The 24665-nt window shown below is 48.4% G+C and overlaps 4 protein-coding genes across 9 annotated transcripts; 1 reads left to right on the forward strand and 3 right to left on the reverse strand.

Moving 5' to 3' along the window:
* Positions 1-586: 586 nt before the first annotated feature.
* On the reverse strand, positions 587-3761 carry dnajc28 (DnaJ (Hsp40) homolog, subfamily C, member 28). Of its 3 annotated transcripts, none has more exons than XM_035410057.1 (2): positions 3635-3761; positions 587-2447 (listed from the first exon to the last, which is right to left on the reverse strand). In XM_035410057.1, the coding sequence occupies exons 1-2, from the start codon at positions 3651-3653 to the stop codon at positions 1321-1323; spliced, it is 1146 nt and encodes a 381-aa protein (XP_035265948.1). In that variant the 5' UTR covers positions 3654-3761; the 3' UTR covers positions 587-1320. The 3 variants fall into 3 exon arrangements, with proteins under 3 accessions (XP_035265948.1, XP_035265950.1, XP_035265949.1); XM_035410059.1 differs by having other exon boundaries at positions 3640-3737; XM_035410058.1 differs by having other exon boundaries at positions 3095-3729.
* Positions 3762-4201: 440 nt separating this feature from the next.
* Positions 4202-6342, forward strand: LOC118223476 (small integral membrane protein 11A-like). 3 transcript variants are annotated; one of them, XM_035410062.1, is made up of 4 exons: positions 5149-5173; positions 5465-5479; positions 5570-5796; positions 6129-6342. In XM_035410062.1, the coding sequence occupies exons 1-3, from the start codon at positions 5164-5166 to the stop codon at positions 5782-5784; spliced, it is 240 nt and encodes a 79-aa protein (XP_035265953.1). In that variant the 5' UTR covers positions 5149-5163; the 3' UTR covers positions 5785-5796; positions 6129-6342. The 3 variants fall into 3 exon arrangements, with proteins under 3 accessions (XP_035265955.1, XP_035265953.1, XP_035265954.1); XM_035410064.1 differs by lacking the exons at positions 5149-5173; positions 5465-5479 and adding an exon at positions 4202-4352 and having other exon boundaries at positions 5596-5796; XM_035410063.1 differs by lacking the exon at positions 5465-5479 and having other exon boundaries at positions 5555-5796.
* A 225-nt stretch (positions 6343-6567) lies between these two features.
* Positions 6568-8568, reverse strand: LOC118223475 (potassium voltage-gated channel subfamily E member 1). The gene has a single exon (XM_035410061.1). It carries the CDS (start codon positions 7577-7579, stop codon positions 7151-7153), a length of 429 nt encoding a protein of 142 aa, XP_035265952.1. The 5' UTR covers positions 7580-8568; the 3' UTR covers positions 6568-7150.
* A 601-nt stretch (positions 8569-9169) lies between these two features.
* LOC118224064 (calcipressin-1-like) lies at positions 9170-20891 on the reverse strand. 2 transcript variants are annotated; one of them, XM_035411228.1, is made up of 4 exons: positions 19838-20891; positions 11815-11988; positions 10712-10871; positions 9170-10518 (listed from the first exon to the last, which is right to left on the reverse strand). In XM_035411228.1, the coding sequence occupies exons 1-4, from the start codon at positions 19952-19954 to the stop codon at positions 10349-10351; spliced, it is 621 nt and encodes a 206-aa protein (XP_035267119.1). In that variant the 5' UTR covers positions 19955-20891; the 3' UTR covers positions 9170-10348. The 2 variants fall into 2 exon arrangements, with proteins under 2 accessions (XP_035267119.1, XP_035267120.1); XM_035411229.1 differs by lacking the exon at positions 19838-20891 and adding an exon at positions 13060-13546.
* Between the last annotated feature and the right edge of the window lie 3774 nt (positions 20892-24665).

The raw sequence follows: 24665 nt of genomic DNA on the forward strand, positions 1-24665 counted from the left end.
CCCACCCCATACACCCAGGCTGTCGAAGTGGGCGGTGTTGAGACGAGCTATAGGCGCGCCTACTCAAGCGCGCTTTGTCATTTTTGCCCGTAATAACAATAAACCGAGGACTGGAATCGGTTACACGGATAAACCCGGTAAAATAGTAATGTATTTTAAAACAAACAATCAAATAAAACTGAACCCATTACTGTCCTAGTATCAGATTATTTTGCCTATTGTCCAATTAAAGGATGATTTCGCCCACTAATTGCAGATTGTTTTGTAGGCTAACTACAAAACACGACAGAACACAGTATGCTGTACTGTGACGTACCAACCGGAATTCCATGCGTAAACCATGCCAACTCTGCAATAAAGCCAGCTAGATTTTACTCTCATACGTGAGGGGTCAGATAGCTGTACAGTATATCCACAGAAACTGGTTGGTAAATTTTACCAGGATACAAATTAATTGCACATAACTTGCCTAAATATGTTCCAGTATATTGTAAATGTTAGACATTCCCCCCCCCCCCCCCCCAGTGGAAACAGACCACTTTTGCTCCCACAAATGAGCAACAAAATGACCAAACTAGGCTCAGAATAAAGACCTGAAGTAATTTATACCAGCATATACAGAACAAATCACTGGGTCCGCTCCAGAAGAGTGGAGGTTGTTATAACAGCAATGGGTGGGCCAACTCCATATTAAAGCCCATGTTGGATGAGATGTTGGATGTCAGATGTCCACATACTTTCATCCATGTTGTGCATGTACTGTATAATTAATTACTTAACAGATATATTTTTATGATACAAAAAGACAGCAAAACAGATGGCTTGTGACATGTCTATGATGTAAATATAGATTTGACAAACAACAACTCTGTGTCACAGACCAATGAGAAACAATCTCAGAATCATTATCAGAATTATCATCAGTCATTTCAATAATTAATCCCAGTCAGTCTAATCATCTCAGTAATAGACTCCCAGTGGCAACTGGTAGGCCTGTATTTGAGTGGAAATCCCTGGCTGTGGTACAGCCTTGCTGCAAGCTGTGCTGTCAGCACATGTACAGCCTGTCCCAACTCTCCCATCAGCCACCTGGCTCATCAATCTGGGAAATACGGTATCGGACACAACAGTAGTGTGCAAAGTAAGCTGTATGGTCTGTGATGCCAAGTGAATGTTGAGTTTGTGCAGTGTACATGGTTGATGTGCACCTCCCAGAGTTTTGAGCCTTTATTTGTGATGCTGTCCTGTTATCTGCTGACCCTGCTAACCTACGATGCAGAATGAGTTTCCGTGGAGATTGAAACGGAGGCATCACATCAGTCACTTCAGCAGGTTTTGGACCCAGGAAAAGATCCCCCGCCCACTCGCTGTCATCTCCTCTCTCTTTTGCCTCTCCCTCTCCCTCTCTCTCTCCCTCTCCCTCTCCAGTCGTCTCTCCCTGTCGGTCTGTAGGGCTCGGTCGAGCTCGCGCTGAAGGCTGAAGTGAACCATCTGCTTGCTGAGCAGCGGGACGATCAGGTTGAAGTCGTCCACCTTCTTGTTGAGCCTGGTCAGGTGGTCACCGGCGGCCTGGCAGTGCTCCTCCCACCGGTCCTGCTCGGCGGGGGTCATGGGGTCCCCAAACCCGGCCCGGCACTGCAGCAGCCCCGCCCTCAGCCTCTCCACCGCCTCCCGGATCTCCTTCTGGACCACGATCCACTGCGGCTGGTAGCCGTTGTCCATGAGGATGCGGTTGAGGTTGTGGGTCATGGGGTCGGCGTAGGGGTTGTGGTCGAACTTGCCAAGGGGCTTCCCGGCCCCGCTGAGGTTCTGGAAGTCTCCGCGGGCCATGGACTCCAGGATGAGGTCCTCCACCAGGCGCTCCACGGCCTGCGTGATCTTGGCGTGGCGGCTGCGCTTGTGCACGCGGCGGTCCGACACCGCGCCCTCGTCCCGCGCCGCCGCCCGCTCCTGCTCCCGCTGGCGGTACTCCAGGACCTGCTGGGCCGCGCGGTCCACGCGGTGCTGCCGGTACACGCGCTCGCGCTGGCTGGGCGTGCCCGACCCCACCCCCTCGTAGCTCAGGTACTGCCTGTGCTGGGGTGCCTGGCCCTTCGGCTCACACTCCTCCTCATCCTCCGCCTCCAGCTGTGCCTCCGCGCCCTGTCGGGACAGGTGGGCCAGCACTGTCCGGTAGGCCTCCTGGATCTGGGAGAAGAGGGCGGAGTTGGCGGTGGGCGTGCCGGAGTCGGGGTGGTACAGCTTGGCCATGCGCAGGTAGGCCTCCTTCACCTGGGCCTGGCTGTAGGGCGGGTCCGGCAGCTGCAGCAGCCGATAGCTCTCCCTCAGGCTCCTCTGGGGGGCGTGGCTGAACTGACAGACAGCGGGGGCGCCTCGGGGGGGCAGCAGGGCCATCCGTAGCTCCGCCCAGACCACACACCGCAGCATGGAGCGCTGCACAGCCCCCCCTGCAGGACAAAGGAAGCAAGACTCCTGAGCGCAAAACACACACACATAAAAACACTCTCACTCACACACACACACATAAAAACACTCTCACTCATACACACTCACATAAAGACACTCTCACTCACACACACACTCACATAACAATACTCTCACTCACACAGGCACACACACACACACTCACTCACATAAAAACTCTCTCACTCACATAAAAACACTCTCACTCACACATGCACACACACTCACATAAAAACACTCTCACTCACACACACACACTCACTCACATAAAAACACTCTCACTCACACACACACACTGGCATACACTCACTCACACACACTCTGAACACACATGAACACAAACTCACACACACTCTCAGACACGTACGTGCAGTCATGCACACACACAACAATCCTACACTGACAGAATATGAACATACACACACACACACGTGTACACATGCAAACACATACACACACAGACAAACACATACAGCAATTGTTGATCACACAATATAAACTCACAAGAAAGCTGGCATACACATAAACAAAACTCTTGCGCTCATTCACACAGTACAAACACACACACAGGCATAGACAAACACACAGCATCTACATGGCACGCATGCTGGAGTGTGCAAGAATCATTTACACTGCTAGGGAATCCAACTCTTTCCACTGCCCAGGACAAGAAGCTCAAAAAATTGTAAATAATATTTGCACTTCACGAATGAGAATAAATAGATAATAATACTGCCTGCCAACAACAAGCTCAGATATCTGGACTTCCCCATTGTGTGGAGCCTCCCAGAGAAATTAAAACCAAAGCATCAATAACATCCAATGGCTTTATCGTTCAGACAAAACTGGTAGTTTAGCACAGAGCTCTACATTTCGGTAGTTCACGTTACTTGCCCTGGCAAGCAACATAACTGGCAATATACTGAACTTATGTAGCAACTGGAATTGCTGTTTTTATAACAGCTTGAGTTATTACCCCAAAATTTCTCGCAAACGGCATATCTTTGGCTTAACTTAGCTAGCTATCCTAGCTAAATTTAAACGTGCATATGCTACTTCATATCTAATAACGTTAACATGGTAGTCGTTCTTGGGTGTAACCAGCGAGCTAAAGATCAAAGAAAACAAATATTAACGCTGTGTTTTCCATAAAACAATATGGACATGTTACCGTACGACCAGAGCGCCATACAGTTTAACCAGGCAGGCTATTCCACGACAAGGTCAGTCCATTTTCACTCAGCGTTAACAGGACAAACGCAACGTCCTGTATTGATATGAAGAGGTGCATTTTGGGAAACGTAGTTTATTAAATAACACAACATAGCCTCGGATTGGTTTTCAGACGTGTAGAACCATAAAATTGACAAGCAGCAAGGTCCCGTGTGTATCTTAAGTTCTTGGCTGGGAATTTGTTGTAATTGTATACATTAGCTGTTGCATCCAATTGCTGTTGCAGCAATCACGAAGATCTAAAACTAGAGGAGCGACGCCATAGGCCTATATCTGGATCTACTGGAAGTAAAATCTATTGTTTATACAGCCTATGGGCAAGATACATGAGTTTTGCTGCTGAACAGATATTCTGTTCTCTGGTTGTTTTACATATTACACAATCGTGCTTGAGAAGGAACACGCTCTTGTAATTAAGCAATCTTTATTTGGGTAGACCACGCAGTTCTCTAGAAGTTTCAGGTACATGTCTTGCGTTCCGAATGGTCCGTGAACAACACGTGAAGCCAAGAGTGCGTGCTTTGCTATTGGCTAGTTTTACAATGATCCCGCCTACATAGTACTGAAATGGTCCTCTCTCTGCCTCTCGTTCCCGTCAAACTCTCGTACAGGGAAGTGTTTGACGTCACCGAGAAATCAAAATGATCAACTGGAGGGTGAGATTCGCTGGACAGTTCATACATTTCTTCTCTAAGAAATTCACTTTAATATAATTTAAGAAATTATACAATTTATTGTCACGTTGTTTAACCGCTAACGTTGTCTAACATACCCTTGTTTAATAGGTCTGTCTATTGTAAGCTTGCTTGTAATGACTGTGTAAATTAATTTGCTTGCTGTTTCGTCAGTTGTTATTATTCGGTTTCTAGACCAACCGATTCACCTCATTATTTTATTAGAGCCTGTTACATTGAGCATTGAGAGCAGCGCTATATACTAATTATAATGTGTAGTGATAATGCAAGATCAGCTCAGTGTTCAGTCAGCTATAGACGTTAGCGTACTGAGCATTGCCCAGACCCTGTAGATGAAACGCGGATTCAGCGGCATTAGGATGTTTAAAACCAAAACGCTAATATAATTCTGCATTTGACACGGTCGCATTTTTTCACGTTAACGTGTTTTTCCTCCTGCCTTTATTTAATGTCAGTGGACACGAATGATGTGGATATCGAGCAGGCACGTGCAGAAGAGGTCAGATAAGGGGCTGTGTAATAAGGAGTATATTTGACTGACAGCGACAGACTCGAGGATCAAGGTCCCATTTGTCTGTGGTTGTGGCCCCCCTACAGTCTTCACCCATTAATTTCATAACCCTCCTCCCTCTTACCCTGCAGCTGTCCCAGGGCTTTCTAGATGCGGGGGGGGGGGGGGGGGGGGGGGGTACTTTTTAAAAATAGACTGAAGGCGGGCTGTGCTTTCACATAACCGCTTCTTTCTGCCAAACCGGAAGCAGTGTAGTTGTGTATGGCAGTGGGTGCTCGGATACAGCAGACTGTCCTAACCACAGTCCAAACTCTTTTTAAAAAAACTACACTTAGACCTGTAAGTGGGCATGTTAGTCAGATCTATCCTGCACTCTGGACCTTTCACGTGTCTGAGTTAAGATGGTGCCCTGCAGGCTGTAGGGCGGTGTTGAGTTGCAAAGGAATATATTCAAACTGTACTGAGCGCGGGAGAGGGTCGGCGCATGCTGCTGCATTGGGTGTGCGTGCGTGTAACTGTGCACCAGTGCTCAGTGTGCGGGTGCTCAGTGCACCAGTGCTCAGTGCGCCAGTGCTCAGTGTGCGGGTTCTTAGTGCGCCAGTGCTCATTGTGTGGGTGCTCAGTGCGCCAGTGCTCAGTGTGCAGGTTCTTAGTGCGCCAGTGCTCAGTGCTCACACCTTGACCCCCCCCCAGGCCCTGGATAACGTGCCGCTGCTCTTCTACATCCTGGCAGCGAAGACCCTGCTGCTGTGCCTGGGCTTCGCTGCGGTGAAGATGTACCAGAGCAGGCGAGAGGAGGAGCAGCTGAAGAAGCAGCGGGAGATGAAGAGACGCCTGGCGCAGCAAGCGCAGGAGCTCATCGACAACAAGAAGGACGACTGAGCACACAGACAGGTAACGCACCTGCAACACAGACAGGTAACGCACCTGCAACACAGACAGGTAATGCACCTGCAACACAGACAAGTAATGCACCTGTAACACAGACGCGTAACGCACTTGTACGGGGAGTCTTGCAGATAACACACCTGTTCGGGGAGTCCTGTAAGTAGCACACCTGTACGGGGAATCTTGCAAGTAACACACCTGTACAGGTGGCTCAGGCTGTATTATAGAGAGGTAGTGTATCTGTGCCAGTGAATACTCATCCAGTACACAGTGTTTGAGTGCAGAGTTCTGAGTGCATCCTGGAAGAGCAGGCGTGAATGGACTGTGCTGTCTCACAGGAGCGATCAGCTGGTGGAATGTAGTCATGTCTGATCAAAGTGGACGCAGGATCCGATTGGCCAGCCCTGGAGGAGCCCCGCCCCCCCGACAGCAGACGGAATCACACTCTACCTGGACCCCAGTGCCCAGCATGGACTGAGTTTTTTATTAAATATACTGTCAGCTTTTAATTTATTCTCCCTGTTTGTAAATAAAGGCCGTTTTTTCACAGTCTGGGGCTGTTTAACTTCAGGGACACATGATGGGAGGGGGTGGGAGGGGAGTGCATATTCAGCTCCAACCTGTCAGTCCTGGGGACCGATGAATAAGAAGTGCTTGAGATCAGATGTAAAACAAATTTTGGAGATGGGAAGAAAAAACTTCTGTCATGATTGCACAAAATTACCACTAGATGGCAGTTTAGAATACTTTTTCTTACCTGAAGTTATGTGGGGTATCCATAGTAACTCATGGCAGACATTGCATCTTAGTATTTAATAAGTGTTCGTTTTCTTATGCCTGTAAGTTTGTGTGACACTGTAGGACAATCATACATGGAGCTTTTTAAGTGTGATACAATAGCATTTTAAAAAATCAATAGTACATTTAATTATTGCATAATTTTACTCTTGAATAAATGTGTACATCATGATTTCCAATTATGACTAAAATAAAGCAAAGAATAGACAGTTATCGGCCTGGAGTCAGCAGCTGAATCATCAGCAGTGATTGTTCACACTGGAACAGGATTTATTACAAATGGTAAAAATAGGTTCATAACTGTCATTAAGCTCTCACCACAGACCCTAGAGATCCCCCAGATAAACAGCTCTGTATTCTCCAGACTGAAAGTCCTGTTTTCCTCCAAAGAAGCTGAAAAATCCTTACGGAGCGTGAGCGAGTAAAACACTGGGGCAACAGCAGGCTGTCTGTGCTCCAGTCCCCAACCAAGATCTGTACTGAAGCAGTGATGAGAAAGAGGAGAATACAGGTACTGAATACCTGGTGAGGCTTTTGAATCCATGCTCCTGCCCCCCCCTCGTCACCCTGGGAGCTGTGCCAGGGCAGTGGGGTTGCCGATGACAACCGGTTCTTTCTTTAAGAGGGTATGGTCAAAGGCAGACCTGCCCATCACCTTGGAGATGGTGGTGGAGGGGGGTGGAGCCATGTCCCGGGTCCAGTCGTGCGCAATGTACTGGTGGTAGGGATCCTGGGAGTTCTCCATCTTCCTGGAGCGGATGTAGCTGAGCATGATGCCGAAGGTGAAGAAACTGAAAAGGCCCACCATGAGCAGGATGTAAACCACGCCCTCACCCTCACCCTCACCCCTGGTCGGGTTTGGGCTCTGGGGGAACGCTGGCGGCTGGGTGGCAGTCCCCTGGGTTAATGTGGTCCCCCACGTCCTGTTCAGGCAGTGCTGCAGCCAAGAGGCCAGGAGGTCCTGCAGGTCTGTGTTGTTTCTCTGTGGCATAGTGCCCTCTGCTGGACTGGAGGTGCACTGCAGGTTATGCACTGGACTTTGCGCTCTCACGCAGATCACTCGTTCCACTGTCTCACTGCACTCCTCTATCAGTGCCCTTCACTGGGCTGTTCTCTCTATCCTGGTGACATCCTCACACAAAAACACAAAAGTGCAAACTTTTCAACCATGAACTCCCTCCTTAACAATTGTGCCAGTTACACTGTCATGTCATGGGTTATTATTACAGGCAATGACAGCCACAGCCAGTTACCTTCATAACCCTTTTGTGTTCTACGCTGTTCTGAAGTACGTCATTTCCTGAGAGCACCACTTCAGTGAATGACTGACTGGGTAAATCAAGTTGTTTAGACGCAAAGACAGGCAGACAAACCAAAGACACATACCCACGATGATGATGATGCTGTTGGTGAAAATCCTATTCCAGGCTTGTGTGTGCTGAGCTGAGCTCCAGTCTGTTCTCTGGTATAACCTCAGGACAGGTGAACACACCTGACAGAGGCAGGATGCCACACCCCCTCTTGCCTTCCCTCTCCTCTGGACTTTCAGCAGATTTAATGAGAGTGAGATGACAGCTAGAGGTCAAGGAGACATCTTTAGAGCCTGGGGCAGACTGGCCTGGTAAAGACCGCTCACATGGCTAGCCTGGGGCAGACTGACCCAGTAAAGACCGCTCACATGGCTAGCCTGGGGCAGACTGACCCAGTAAAGACCACTTACATGGCTAGGCTAGTCGCTTCATGACCAATGGCTCTGGGGAAAGAGCGCTGTTTTGCACTGTACTCCAAGACATTAGAGAAGAACCCGATGTAGGAATCGAACCTACAAACATCTGGTCATCAGCAGTCTGAACTACACAGACTCTGCCTGGTACAAGGTTTGAGTGTACTGTCCAGCCCCCATTTGTAGGGAGGGAAATAACTTTAGTCAAATTTACAGCTTGAGTCTGTGTGTGTGTGCGTGTTTGTGTGAGTGTGTGTGAGTGTGTGTGCCTGCGTCTGTATGTACGTGTTTGTGTGAGTGTGTGTGTCTGCGTGTGTGTCTGCGTCTCTGTGTTTGTCTGTGTATGTGTGGGTCTGTGTGTGCATGTTTATGCGTGTGTATGTTCATGTGAGTGTATGTGTGCATGTTTGCGTGTGTATATGTGTATCTACGTACACGTGTGAGTACACGTGCACTCTTACGGTGTTGGGTGCTCCTGAAGGTCGCGTGAAAGTCACACAGATCCCTGGTCCCTGTACAGTATCCCCCAGCTCCAGCTACACTAATACACCCATCAATAGTGCCATTGTGTCCCTTCACTGGCCTGAACTGGACCTGTGTTAACAGGAATCTACATTCTTCAGAGGACTCCGCTGGTCCTCACAAAACAAAGACCCCTCTTAATGCCCCTTCTTAGCTCTCTAATACATTACTCATTACTGTAACTGTAATGCATGTAAGCATTTAAGGTGGTTTTATATGCTGTTTATGGTTTTAAACACTAAAGATACAAACACACACACACACACACACACACAGGTGAGCGCACAGAAACATACGCATGCACGTGCTCACACATCAGTAAACTCCACTGAACACTGAAAGTGACGTTTCTTTAATGCGTCAGTCAAATGGATTAAGGACAGAAGGAGTGACATGGACACAATGATCCGTTTGTTCCCGCGCAAGAGAACAGTCCCAGCCATATACATATATACAAATATATACAGTACAGGAGAGCGGCGTACAGTATGCTAGCAGTCCTGCTCACAGATCTACAGGGGAGAAGCAGCACGCACTCAGCGCACAGCACAGCCTTCCTCTACCCCAGAACTCCACTTCCCAGCATTACCCCATGACAGAAGCCTTCTGAATGAGCCAATCAGACCAGTGTGCAGAATGACCAATCACAGTCAAAAACAGCAGAGCCAATGTCAAAGGACAGGGCACAGGACCAGGGTGAAGAGCAGAGAGATGAGCAGATTATCACACGTCTGAGCTCACGCATGTTTGTTCATTACCTACATAAATGTATATGATGCTTATTTTTAGCCCTTGCATGGAACACAGTCTGTTGAGTAAAGAGTTTGTGAAATCGGGCCAAGTCAGGCTGTGTATGATTTGCTCTGCTGCCCTCTGCTGTTTGCATGTTGTTATTGCTCCCAAGCATCTGAGAGGACAGACAATTTAAATATCCTTACATTTAACACACCTGTGCCTGCGAGGTGAGAGGCTCCAGGTTTTAGAGGCTAAATATGAAACACAGGGAGGGAGGAGGGGGTGTTGCATAGAGGTAGGGATGGTACCGGTACATTAACCAGGTAAAATAACAGGTGTGAATAAAACTACACTGTCTGTCAGCCTGTCCTCCAGCATCTAAAACAAAACCAAGTCATTTATAAAACAGAAAAAAGCCAGGTGACACACACACACACATACAGACAGACAAACACACAGAGACACACACACACACACACACATATACAGACAGACAGACACACACACACAGACATACACATACAGACAGACACACACACAGGCCCTGCTCTCCCGCACTGTGGCTCACAGATGCAGAGAGTGACAGCAGATGAGTGAAAGGTCAGAGGTCAGAGTGTGCTTCCTGCTGCCAGCCCACAGTGTTAAGCACACACAGTCATAACAAGCTGTGAGCTGAGAGAGATGCTCTGCTCCTGGGCTCCCTCCAGTGGTGGTGTCCTGCAGGGGCTGGTGCCCCCCGGTGGTACAGATGCACACTGCAGCGTTAGAGGGAGCGGGGTGTCACTGCAGGACCGTGGGACTGTACTCTGGTCGGCGCGTCTGGATGATTTTGGGGCGGGGCCTGGGGCCATCCTCTTCCTCACCTCCTGAGCTGTCCTGCTCCGCCTCACACACGTGCACCACCACGCTGGGGGTGGTGGGAGTACCTGTGTGTAGCTCGTACTTTTCACCTGGGGGGGACAGGGGGGTGAGAGACTGAGATCCCAAACTGGGACTTACGGCAGAGTGCACACAACAGTGGTGTTTGCTGACTGCTTTTTGGAAACAGTCTTTATGTACAGGACAGTAGTTAAATACTGCGTGTGTGTGTGTGCGTGTGTGTGCGTGTGTGTGTGTGTGTGTGTGCAGGTGTGTGTGCGGTACCTGGCGCCAAGGTGGAGACTGCACACAGCAGGTCGTAGTTGATGACGGGCTTGGCGTCCTGGGCCTGCTCCCAGCCCACAGGGGGGGACGCTGGGGGGGAGATCAGGAACTGCTTATCAGGCTTGGGGGGCTCCAAACGGGGGCTCCCGATATGCACAGACTGGGAGAGAGAGGGAGGGAGGAAGAGAGAGAGGGAGGGAGAGCGAGGGAAGAGAGAGGGAGGGAGAGAGAGAGGGAGGAAGAGGGAGTAATGTAACTGCTGCTCTTATCCAGAGTACCTTATGAAACACATTCAGAGTGAAGTACAGCAAGCACTGGAGGGCACTACTGCCTGTGCCACAGAGAGGGTGTAAGATAATGGGGGGGAGGGGTACCTGTGCCACAGAGAGGGTGTAAGATAATGGGGTGGGGTGGGGGGGGGTACCTGTGTGAGAGAGGGGTTGTGAGGTAATGGGGAGGGGTACCTGTGTGTGAGAGGGGGTGTGAGGTAAGGGGAGGGGTACCTGTGTGAGAGAGAGGGTGTGAGGTAAGGGGGGGGTGCCTGTGTGAGAGAGAGGGTGTGAGTTAAAGGGGGGGGGTACCTGTGTGAGAGAGAGGGTGTGAGGTAAGGGGGGGGTGCCTGTGTGAGAGAGAGGGTGTGAGGTAAGGGGGGGGGTTCCTGTGTGAGAGAGGGGGTGTGAGTTAACGGGGGGGGGGGTACCTGTGTGAGAGAGAGGGTGTGAGGTAAGGGGGGGGGGGGGGTACCTGTGTGAGAGAGAGGGTGTGAGGTAAGGGGAGGGTGCCTGTGTGAGAGAGAGGGTGTGAGTTAACGGGGGGGGTACCTGTGTGAGAGAGAGGGTGTGAGGTAAGGGGGGGGGGTACCTGTGTGAGAGAGAGGGTGTGAGGTAAGGGGAGGGTGCCTGTGTGAGAGAGAGGGTGTGAGGTAAGGGGGGGGGGGTACCTGTGTGAGAGAGGGGGTGTGAGGTGGGGGGGGGGTACCTGTGTGAGAGAGAGGGTGTGAGGTAAGGGGGCGGGTGCCTGTGTGAGAGAGAGGGTGTGAGGTAAGGGGGGGAGGGGTACCTGTGTGAGAGAGGGGGTGTGAGGTAAGGGGGGGGGGGGGGTACCTGTGCGAAGTAGAGCCGCAGCTCCTTGCCGTGGAAGACGCTCTTGTGCAGCTGAGCGCGCGCCTCCGCGGCGGCCATGGCGTGGGAGAAGCTGACGCGCACGCGGCGGAAGCTCTTAAAGAACTGGAAGGAGGCGCCGCCATCGAAGGCACGAAACAGGGCCTCGAACCCGGCCTGCAAACACACAGGAACTGCGCTCTTAGCACACTGAGAAGACACTGAGAACACACAGGAACGAGCGCTGTGAGCACACTGAGAACACACTGAGAACACACAGGAACGAGCACTGTTAGCACACTGAGAACACACTGAGAACACACAGGAACGAGTACGGTTAGCACACTGAGAACACACTGAGAACACACAGGAACGAGTACCGTTAGCACACTGAGAACACACAGGAACGAGTACCGTTAGCACACTGAGAACACACTGAGAACACACAGGAACGAGTAACGTTAGCACACTGAGAACACACTGAGAACACACAGGAACAAGCGTCATTAGCACACTGAGAACACACAGGAATGAGCGTCATTAGCACACTGAGAACACACTGAGAACACACAGGAACAAGCGTCATTAGCACACTGAGAACACACAGGAATGAGCGTCATTAGCACACTGAGAACACACTGAGAACACACAGGAATGAGCACTGTTAGCACACTGCACCCTGGCTGCTGGAGAAAGAGCCGTGCGGTGCCATGGTAACCAGAGGACCCTTTATTGAGTCAGCACAGCAGTATCAGCCATACGCTCTGTAAGTCTCTGGATACGTCAGCTAAGCAAATGCATAATTATGCAACGTTATGTCGTGTAATGTAATACCATGACGTCCTTAACTACGCAACACCACAGAGCATTACAATGATAAGACACATTCAGACTTCAGCTTTACGCATTTGGGCATTTACACAAATAGTAAATGCAATTCAGTAGAGAGCACAGCAGGAATCTTGAAGCAAGACAGAGAAACAGACAGAAGGACAGAATACACTGCCTGACCGTAACCACAACCAAACAACCTTAAATGCACCCAGACCTGGCCAACCATCTTCACTGTAAAGTGACCAGCTCAACCAACAGCGGGCCTGTATAGACCTCAGCATTAACCACGACCATAACAGGCAGCAGCCTTAAGCACAACACCAGGTACACCAATATAACCAAAAGCCTGGGAATTAACTACTCAGACGCAGTTTACCCAATAATGAACCGTAACCACAGTCAGACCAGTCTTACCCGTGCTTCGGGTTTGACGAACACTTCCTGGTTCTCCAGCGAAACGACCAGACACAAGTGATCACACTTTGTGGTCTTCAGGTGCATGATGGGAGATCTGATGCAGAAGTGGCCAATCCACTGGCACGTCAGAGGGGTCGGAGGTCGCAGGGAAAATAGACGGCGGGTGGGTTTAGCTTTTCCCAGCAGGAGCAAGCGGAGAGGAAACGGATTCAACCGCCACACAGGAAACAGGAAACTGACCAATCAGAAAGCAGGACTGTCCCAGGGTTCAGGAAGAGCTTGCCCCCTCTCAGGAACAACAGAAAACAGGCACTGGAAAAATGACTCGAACAGTATTTCACAGATAGGCTATGTCCTGCTGGTCAGTGCTGTCTGTTTCCCTCTCGGTCAGGCTGCAGACACTGCAGGGCAGGCAGCTCTCCGTCAGCAGAACCTTCCGGAGAGATCAGCTGCTGCCAGGCCTCGCTTCAAACAGCCCTGACACTCAGCGGCTCGCCATTTTATACCAGCCATCCACAGGCCCCGCCCACCTCCCCACAGTACATCAGAGCTCCACCCACTTTGGGGCAGGGCATCCATCCGTGGCAGAAAGCCATGTCCTGCCCTCACTGACTAAACAGTTACACAATGACAGAGAGAGAGGAGTGGAAAATGGTGACATCACGCTGCTCTCTCTCTCTCTCGCTCTCCCGCTCTCTCTCTGAGGATGGAAACTCTTACTCAGCATATCCTAGCAGAGAGACAGCTGTGTTACTCAACAGCATACTTTCCATGCGTGCTCAAACCATTCCTCTTCCACAGCATTTCCTCACTAACACCAGTCAGAGGAGACCTGTGCTGATCTGGGGTCCCTGGTGTGCATCCTGGGGAGTTTACTCAACGGCACCCCAAAGAACACTTGCCTACTGACCAAACAGGCTGAGCCACGCGGGTGTGCAATTCTGGACTCATTCACAAGAACAGAAAATATGTATTTGTGTCACTGGGTGTGAGCGTGAGCCATTGGGTGTGTGTATTTCACTGGATCTGAGGGTCATGGATTCATCTACAGATAAATAAGTAGTGCCCAGAGTGCTGGATTTGGGGCAGCAGTGGGCAGTTTTACCCAGAGTGCTGGATTTGGGGCAGCAGTGGGCAGTTTTACCCAGAGTGCTGGATTTGGGGCAGCAGTGGGCAGTTTTGCCCAGAGTGCTGGATTTGGGGCAGCAGTGGGCAGGTTTGCCCAGAGTGCTGGATTTGGGGCAGCAGTGGGCAGGTTTGCCCAGAGTGCTGGATTTGGGGCAGCAGTGGGCAGTTTTACCCAGAGTGCTGGATTTGGGGCAGCAGTGGACAGTTTTACCCAGAGTGCTGGATTTGGGGCAGCAGTGGACAGGTTTGCCCAGAGTGCTGGATTTGGGGCAGCAGCGGGCAGGTTTGCCCAGAGTGCTGGATTTGGGGCAGCAGTGGGCAGTTTTACCCAGAGTGCTGGATTTGGGGCAGCAGTGGACAGTTTTACCCAGAGTGCTGGATTTGGGGCAGCAGTGGACAGGTTTGCCCAGAGTGCTGGATTTGGGGCAGTAGTGGGCAGTTTTACCCAGAGTGCTGGATTTGGGGCAGCAGTGGACAGTTTTACCCAGAGTGCTGGATTTGGGGCAGCAGTGGACAGGTTTGCCCACAGCGCTGGACTCCAGACACGAGGACTCTGTGTAAATTTGAATAAATATTACTATCGAAATAAATGATATTAGTCATGTGTGGACGACTGACAGTCACCTGTGTGTATAACATAAGCCTGGGGTTCAATGAACCAAAAAAAAAAAGAACCAAACCACTGAACAACTTTAGCCACACATCAAGAGTGACAAGCTCCTTAAAACTTGCACTTTCCTGAGCGATATTTTAACAAAGGGCTTACAGCACAGCCACTGAACAAAGCCAAGTGTGGGTGTGTGTGTGAGGGTGTCTAGACATGTCTCCACACAGATACTTCCACACATTACTCCAAATTAATCTCCAAATGAAGACTTCTCCAGGAAGAGGCCTTCATAGTTTGACACCCTGGGGCTTTATCACTCCATCTACCTGGTGCAAGTGCATTTTGGGAGCTGAACTCTTCCATGAGTCACCAGGAGTGCAAAGCACTGTTAATATTTTCCACAGAGAGAGTGACTACCCTGATACTGTAGTAAATGTCCTGATACTGTCATAAATGCCCTGATACTGTAGTAAATGTCCTGATACTGTCGTAAATGCCCTGATACTGTAGTAAATGTCCTCATACTGTAGTAAATGCCCTGATACTGTTGTAAATGTCCTGATACCGTTGTAAATGTCCTGATACTGTTGTAAATGTCCTGATACTGTAGTAAATGCCCTGATACTGTAGTAAATGTCCTGATACTGTTGTAAATGTCCTGATACTGTTGTAAATGTCCTGATACTGTTGTAAATGTCCTGATACTGTAGTAAATGCCCTGATACTGTAGTAAATGTCCTGATACTGTAGTAAATGTCCTGATACTGTAGTAAATGCCCTGATATTGTTGTAAATGTCCTGATACTGTAGTAAATGCCCTGATACTGTAGTAAATGTCCTGATACTGTAGTAAATGCCCTGATACTGTAGTAAATGCCCAGATACTGTTGTAAATGTCCTGATACTGTGGTAAATGCCCAGATACTGTTGTAAATGTCCTGATACTGTAGTAAATGCCCTGATACTGTAGTAAATGTCCTGATACTGTAGTAAATGCCCTGATACTGTAGTAAATGCCCTGATACTGTAGTAAATGCCCAGATACTGTTGTAAATGTCCTGATACTGTAGTAAATGCCCAGATACTGTAGTAAATGCCCAGATACTGTTGTAAATGTCCTGATACTGTAGTAAATGCCCAGATACTGTAGTAAATGTCCTGATACTGTAGTAAATGCCCTGATACTGTAGTAAATGTCCTGATACTGTAGTAAATGCCCTGATACTGTAGTAAATGTCCTCCTTGGCCTGCTTTCCCTCTGCATGTGACAGACACGTGAGTCAGCTGATGCAGGGAAAATATGAGCATGTTTGGGTTGAGTGTGGCGTACCACACCCGGTGGCTGCTGGACAGCAACTCAAGGTAAGACTCCCACACTCCCAGCCTGCACACACACTCCCCATTGCCACCAACACTGGAAAACCTGCACACATGCAGACTCAATACCCTCCACACCACAGGCCTGGATTCTCCTTCAATTTTGATGGTCAAACATTATAAAATTATTAAACATTGAATTATCCTCAATGCAAACCAAATTTTTTTCTTCATAAATTTCAGTGAGTCAGTCTGAGCCAGGCCTAGCCTTGGGGCACACGGAGTAAATTCAGCCTGAGATTCAAATGAGTAAGCCCCACCTTCCAGACTCAGGACATCACTGCTGTCAGCGTGGAATGTGTCCATCTAACTGCAGATGCAATGTCACTCAGCTCTTCGGTCTTCAGCGAACTTTCCCTGACCAGGGTTCAGGGTACTTTCCTAAGCATGTGACACATCTGCTCATTTGGCTAAATTTTACATTTACATTTTACTGTATTTCCTTAAAGTATCTTCTCTACCAGTCTGTAGGGGCAGAGTGGGGTATTTACACAGCTCATACAGGAGACCTGGGGGGCACAGTGGGGTATTTACACAGCTCATACAGGAGACCTGGGGGGCACAGTGGGGTATTTACACAGCTCATACAGGAGACCCGGGGGGGCACAGTGGGGTATTTACTGAGGTGACCCAGGAGACTGGGGGGCACAGTGGAGTATTTACTGAGGTCATCCTGGAGACCGGGGGCAGAGTGGGGTATTTACTGAGGTCATCAACGAGACCCAGGGGCAGAGTGGGGTATTTACACAGCTCATCCAGGAGACCAGGGGCACAGTGGGGTATTAACTGAGGTCATCCTCGAGACCCAGGGGCCAAAGTGGGGTAGCAAATTTCATATTTTAGACATAACTAATAAATAAATCTGAATTTTAAACTCACGTGTACAAAACGTTGTGCCCCAAGCAGGATTTCAACTAGCTTATTTTTTCTTCCTGTTTTGGTTTATTTGTTTGTACACCTAAATTTAGCAAGTGGATTTCACCACTTTAAAAAGACACAATCACGAAGTCACAGATTTTCTTTCCCCAAAACCTTTAAACTTGAATACAGACAGACAGATACTGTTTAGTCATCTGACTTGGCATTTAGTCAAAATGAAATGCTACTATGGGGCCGTCCCGTTTTAGACAAAGGCTATGAGTCACAATTCCCCCAAACACCGCAGCATTCACACACACACAGATATTTACGGAAGGAGGATTCAAGCACTCTAAATGTGATAAAACAATGAAGCCACGCAGTGCGTCAGTTACCCTGCACAATGTGAGTCAGGCTCATGTTTATTCCCATTCACAATGCATCTGGAACATGGCATTCAACCAGCATAATGGAACACAAGGGGTGACATTTTATTCACAGAAAACCAGCTGTTTAGATTGGAACGTTTCACATGATTTGGTTGTTGGTTAGTTAAGTTGCCTTAGGACTTTAGTGTTATTTCATACAGACTAGTTGATCTGGAAATGCTGTTAGACAGATCTGGAACTAGTCTGTATGCAATAACACTAAAGTACTAATGCTGTACTGTCTTGGGCACTTAAATTCATTTGAAAAATGAAGTATGGCTTATGATGGATTAGCCTATTAAACATTTCTGATTCCATGAACAAAAATGTTTTTACAGGTAGGCATACATATTTATTATGAATGTATTTCATCTTTTTGGAGAAAATGCTTTCTTTGTATACAATGATATGAAAACCAATCGAATTGTTAAGGACACTGTATTCTTTCTGAAAAATAAAAAGTGAAAAATATAAGTTGTCCAGCTGTTCTTGGCCAATCGAAACGTCCGGATGCCAGCAGACACTCGTGAGTAGAGCTCCACAGACTAACAGGACTTTCCACCAAAACAGCGGAAATTTCCGTCACAAGACTGCTCAGTGGACCCGGCCTAACGACTTCTCAATAAATCCTGGCTAAGTAATCATTTCACCAAAAAGAAAATCTTTAAACTGTAAAACTTTCATCTGTCTCTGTTCCATAGAGCAGGTAGAGCAACAGCCAACATCCCCCCAGATTATGTGAATTCTGTAATTCTCTCTGATGCTATTTCTATGTCAGTTTTTGTTGGATTTAATATTTTAACGGTAATCTTCATGCAGCTCAGATAAAATCCTCCCCTTTTCCATTTTTATCAAATAAAAAGCTTGAACTGAACTTGCTGTAGGACTCACTGTCCCACACTGAGGCTAATCCTGCTGTAGGACTCACTGACTCACACTGAGGCTAATGCTGCTGTAGGACTCACTGACTCACACTGAGGCTAATCCTGCTGTAGGACTCACTGTCCCACACTGAGGCTAATCCTGCTGTAGGACTCACTGTCCCACACTGAGGCTAATCCTGCTGTAGGACTCACTGTCCCACACTGAGGCTAATCCTGCTGTAGGACTCACTGACTCACACTGAGGCTAATGCTGCTGTAGGACTCACTGGCTCACACTGAGGCTAATGCTGCTGTAGGACTCACTGACTCACACTGAGACTAATGCTGCTGTAGGACTCACTGACTCACACTGAGGCTAATGCTGCTGTAGGACTCACTGACTCACACTGAGACTAATGCTGCTGTAGGACTCACTGACTCACACTGAGGCTAATCCTGCTGTAGGACTCACTGTCCCACACTGAGGCTAATCCTGCTGTAGGACTCACTGACTCACACTGAGGCTAATCCTGCTGTAGGACTCACTGCCACTGCCATGTCCCTGTGTTACCCTACACCACGTCAAATGAAGCTCAATTTGAATTATATTTCACGGATGGGATACATTTTTCCAGGCTTCCTGTTTTTCCATCACAGCAGGGGAAAGAGTGCTCTGTCGTTTCGCGCTGACGGCGCTGTTCCTGCCCCGCATGGAAGGTGGAATGGAACAGTTTGTTCGCTGACGTGCGGGTGTGGCGCTGCAGGTGGAAAAGCCTAACTCGGGACACGCGTGCCACGTGACACACGCAGTAAACATATTTTGATGCATAACAATGAAATGCTACAAAATACGAAACACAGCCAAACAAGCACACACGGTAACAGTGAACAACGTGAACGCAAAAGTTCATCATAGATTGTGGGCTTCACCCACTTGACTTTCGCCCTGTAAAGTTACTGTGACTTCTCTAAACCATGTCGATGTTACCCGTCAGTATGCAGCGTTACGGTTGGGTGACAAACTTGGTGCACCTTGACTGCAGAGAGGACCAGTCAAAGCGTTAAACACGAGTAAATGAGGCACTTGCAAAAGCCACAATTCATTTCGGCTTTTGCAGTAAACCTGTAAACCGAAGGAATTTAATAGTAAATTGCTGCGCTGTTTCAAACGGAAACGCATCCAAACTGTCACCGCAAAAAGTACAATAGTGTGCATAGCCTACCGACTAGCTCATGTTCATACAAACATCGGCATCTTAGCTGACAAGCAAGTAAACGGAGGTGTTTTGCAAAATAGTGTTTCTGCATAGTAAATTACGTAGAAGTGATAGGCAACTAGCTAGCTAGCTAATCAAACAACCGTGCAGCTAAGCCAGGTACACATGACAATGTTTGGCAAACTCACTGACCTAAAGCAAAGTAACTCATCAAGCACGCCTGCTTTTTGTCTACAGAATAACGTAGTAATACAGTGAACGCTATAACGGATAATATGCCTTTTAACAGATTCTTACCTTTAACTGTTGATCAATGAAGACATCCTCGTTTACTTTGCAGGCGATAAGCGCGTTGGGGAGGTCGGTGAAATGCACATCGACCTGGGCCTCCTCGTTTGTCCCCGGTTGCTGCATGACTTGTCGGGGCGTGCACGCGTATCTTGAGGTTGGGCAAGGTTACACAAGCAATTTATTCCCGAATGCTTGTTATAAAGTAACAGACGAAAGTTAGATGACAAGTGCTAGCTGGCTAACGGTAGCTGTATAATGACGGATCTCTTCCCCGCTATTCAACACAGCACACAAATACCGCCGCAGCGCTCGTTACTTTCTCTGACCTCGACTGCAGAATTAAAAGTGTAGAATGGCAGCGGCAATATATATTTATTTATTTGTCAGTGCTGTTTTAAAAATTGTACAAGGTCAGACAAGACAGGCTTGTCAGAAAGGTAATATCTCTAATTCAAGGTGATGACGTCCACTCGGATGACGCACTGCTGTCATCAGAGCCGAAACAGTACACAGCCCCGCGTTGGGTGCCTAATAATATATAAAAAAAACACGTAAATCATTTTAAAAAACCAAAGACGAAACAACGGAGACGAACTTCCTGATTCTAATTTTACCAGCCTTGTCATTGGTAGCCTACTCCAGTACAAGCGTGAACAATAGTCGAAATGCTATCAAAGCCATTTTCGTCAAAGGCGTGAGTGCAGATTACATTACAACAAAGAGAATAGTGTTTTTAGGCCTTCACTTTTCACCATTCATGAACCGGCTCGTGTGGATTCCTGACAGCGCTAAATAAAGATAATAACGCAGAACAAACTGGAGCCCGCAGTTCTGTGCTCGCACTTGATGGCCGGTTTGGAGACAGCTGATCAGATGGGCGGATTCACTTGCAGTGGTCGCATTTCGCCCTCTGCTGGCCGTACTGCGAGGCGTAAAATATATCTGTACTTGTATCAGGAAGGCCAACTCGTGCGTTTTGTTTATGAACCGAATCACTGTTGCCCAGAGGTTGGAAGTCCAGGTTCAGAAATTAAAAGTCCTCCCCAGCATTTTGTTCCAGTCATCTGGATTTGCTAATTAGCACGATTTTTTAGCCAGGAGGTAGAACTACTTAGTATTGAGTTCATGGGTGGAAGAAACACATCGCAGTACTTTTACTTTCTGACCCCTGGGCTGTACACTTCAGTTGTTTCATTCAGCTCTGTAAAGTTAGCCATCTCTGCTATGTGAAAGAGAGACCTGAAAATATCCAGCATAATTAAATATCTGTAGTCCCCACAGGATCAATGGCCGAACATGGGCCAGAGGCAAATTAAAAACACACACGTTTGGGCTGTGGGGTGTTGGGACGGCTGCTTGGAAGGCAACTCTGAGGATGGCAGATAAATTTTGGGTACCACCTGTGCCTTGTAGAGGATCACTGTGTTGCTTTAGGACAGCGTGGTTATGCGTTGAGTTGTGCAAAATTAAATTTATAATGCTGATATTTATCCTCTGCACTTCAGGTTTGGGCCACAGTTAAAGAGCATACTGGCTCCACCCCACATTAGATTTGAGTTGAACTACAGGAATTCAAAACTAAGTGCAGTTATTAAATCAATCCAACTGGTCGTTACACATTGGTTGTGAATGGGGTGAGTTCTTTCTCCCCATTCATTTTAAAGTGCTTTAAAATTTTATGAAGTGCCATACAATTGAAATATTTCTATTTACAATTTTGAATATATAATTAAATCTATTGTTAGGGTTAGGGTTTGGGTGAGAGGCAGGATTACACCCTGGACAGGCCGCCAATCTATCGCAGGGCACACACACCATTCACTCACGCACTCATACCTGCGTGCAATTTAGAGTCACCAATTAGCCTACCTGCATGTCTTTGGACTGTGGGAGGAAACCGGAGTACCCGGAGGAAACCCTCACGGACACAGGGTGAACATGCAAACCCCCCTCTCTCTCCTGCTGTCTCGCAGAGGACAGGTAGTTTGTAGGTTAATCCCTTGCTTGTTCTGTATTTCTGATGTATGCTGTAATCTGATTAAGATGCTTACTCTGCTGACTTGGCTTGGTGGGATTCATGGGGTGGGGGTGGGGTTGGGGGGCTGGGGATGGGGTGGTGGGGTATGTGCTGACTTGACTTGGTGGGATTCACGGGGTGGGGGGAGAGTGAGGGGGGGGGGGGGGGGGGGGGGGGGGGGGGGGGGGCGTGTTGCAGGAGATAATCTCCAGGTGCTTCTGTGCATCCATTATCTGAACTGTGTGAATGTGGCTGTTCTTAACTGCAGCATACCAGCCTGTTCCTCTGTATTTTAAAAGGGAATCAGAGCTGTGAAGGCTTCCACTGGTAACAGCTGCATTTAGGGTGGGACAACATGGATGAGCGTATTACTTCACAGTCTCCATGAAAGGAGAGCAAGTGCCCTGTCGTTCATAGCTTCCCCCCCACCACACACACACATGCATGCACACATGCACATACACACACACGCACATGCACACAAGCAAGTGCGCACGCACACATGCACACACACACACACACACACACACACACAAGCATGCGTGCATGCACACACAGACACACATAGAAACTGGATCCCACCCACTTACCACCAGCCAATCCTGCAGTAGAATCAGTTACACCATATCAATTACCACTATTTGCCTGAAAAAAATAAGGCATAACAGAGGGAGAAAGTGTGTGTGTGTGTGTGTGTGAGTGTGAGTGTGTGTGAGCATGTGTTTGTGTAGGTGTGTATGTGCGTGTGTGTGTATGTGTGTGTGTGCGTGTGTGTGAGCGTATGTGTGTGTGTGCATGTATATGTGTGTGTGTGTGTGTGTACAGACACTCATTTTGCATACTGATCAGTAAAAGGTTTGATGCACAGACAAGGTCACTGGAGGAGTGGGGATGTGGATGAGTGGGGAGGGGAAGGAGGCGGGGCCAGTGGAGAAGTGGGGATGTGGATGAGTGGGGAGGGGAAGGAGGCGGGGCCACTGGAGAAGTGGGGATGTGGATGAGTCGGGAGGGGAAGGAGGTGGGGCCACTGGAGAAGTGGGGATGTGGATGAGTGGGGAGGGGAAGGAGGCGGGGCCACTGGAGGAGTGGGGATGTGGATGAGTGGGGAGGGGAAGGAGGCGGGGCCACTGGAGGAGTGGGGATGTGGATGAGTGGGGAGGGGAAGGAGGCGGGGCCACTGGAGAAGTGGGGATGTGGATGAGTCGGGAGGGGAAGGAGGCGAGGGCACTGGAGGAGTGGGGAGGGGAAGGAGGCGGGGCCAGTGGAGAAGTGGGGAGGGGAAGGAGGCAGGACCAATGGAAGACGTGCTTTGCAGGAAATTGGGGAGGATGGGATGGATGATTGGGTATTATTATCAGACACTAATGAGTGTGACATTGATAAGCAGAGTGACCCTATAATATGTCTTTAGCGCTAACCCCTGCTCTCCTGCTCATTCATCAATCATTATCTCATCGCCTCATCGGTAAATCATTTATAAGCTCTGAAGAGGAAAACTGACAATAGAAGAAAGAACTCTCACCAGCAAGACCTGCAGCTTCCAGCTAGTTTCCCTTCGTCTATATGTGTGTGTGTGTGTCTGAGTGTATGAGAGAGAGAGTGTGTGTTTGTGTGTGTGAGAAAGAGAGAGCGTGTGTGTGTGTGTGTGTGTGTGTGAGAAAGAGAGAGTATGAGAGTGTGTGCGTGAGAGAGATAGAGAGAGAGAGAGTGTGAGAGAGAGAGAGTGTGTGTGCGTGTGTGAGAGAGAGAGAGAGAGAGAGAGAGAGAGAGAAAGAGAGAGTAATGTAATGTAATTGGCTAATACATAGACCGGAATCATCTTGGATAAATACGTTTCTGCCAGATGTGATTCTCTGGTGGGCCAGCAGGGGGCATGCAGGCCTAGGAGGAAAATCAAAGCCTGGATTCTGTTCCTGGGATGGGTTCTCTCATGCGTGTCCAGGTGCATATGGTCTGGATGCTGTGCTCTCTAGACCCTTGTCCCCAGTAACAGAGACTCCCTGCTGGGTCACAACTTCACAACAGGATGAATCCATGTTACTGAGAGCAGGAAGTCCAGTTCAGCCCAAGATGGGCTTCGGATTTCCCCAGTTCAGATTGGGACAAATTACAACCTGATGAGCAGATTAACTCTGGCTGCTTTGGGTCTATAATCCCATTCCCCATCATGTCCTGTAAGTACATAAAACACAAAAAACATTTCTCCTGATATTTACACTTCCCAAAAGAAAAAGCCTTCTGGCAGCATCCATCTGTGACTGAGGAATGGCGGTTTGTATGTTTGATTAAAAAAATGAATCACAGCAGGTTAGTTACTGGAGTAACTAACCAGCTGTGCACAATATAAGCTTTGTGCATCTGCCAACATAGGACTGCTATTTATCTATCTCTGTTCATCTATCTCCACCGGTGATCTCATCCCTCTCTCTCTCTCTCTCTCTCTGTCTCAGTCTCTCTCTCTTTCTCTCCCTCTCTGTCTCTCTTTCATCTCTTTCTCTCTCTCTGTCTCTCTCTCTCTCCCTCTCTGTCTCTCTCTCTTTCTCTCTCCCTCTGTCTCTCTCTCTTTCTCTCTCCCTCTCTTTCTCTCTTCCTCTCTCTCTAACACAGTAATACTGCAGCCTTTAAAGTGTATTACATATCTGTACATGATATGCACTTGACACTGCTGTCAGCGAGAGACTTTACTCAGAACACTGTGGACACGTCACTGGTGGAGAGACGATTGATTTACAACACCAAGCCTGAAAATGACCCAGCCTCAGCATTCCCAGATATAGAGCAGCTAGATCAGTACCACACTCAGCTAAATGGTAAATG

This window comes from Anguilla anguilla, chromosome 3 (assembly GCF_013347855.1).
Source record: "Anguilla anguilla isolate fAngAng1 chromosome 3, fAngAng1.pri, whole genome shotgun sequence".
Classification (NCBI taxonomy): Eukaryota; Metazoa; Chordata; class Actinopteri; order Anguilliformes; family Anguillidae; genus Anguilla; species Anguilla anguilla.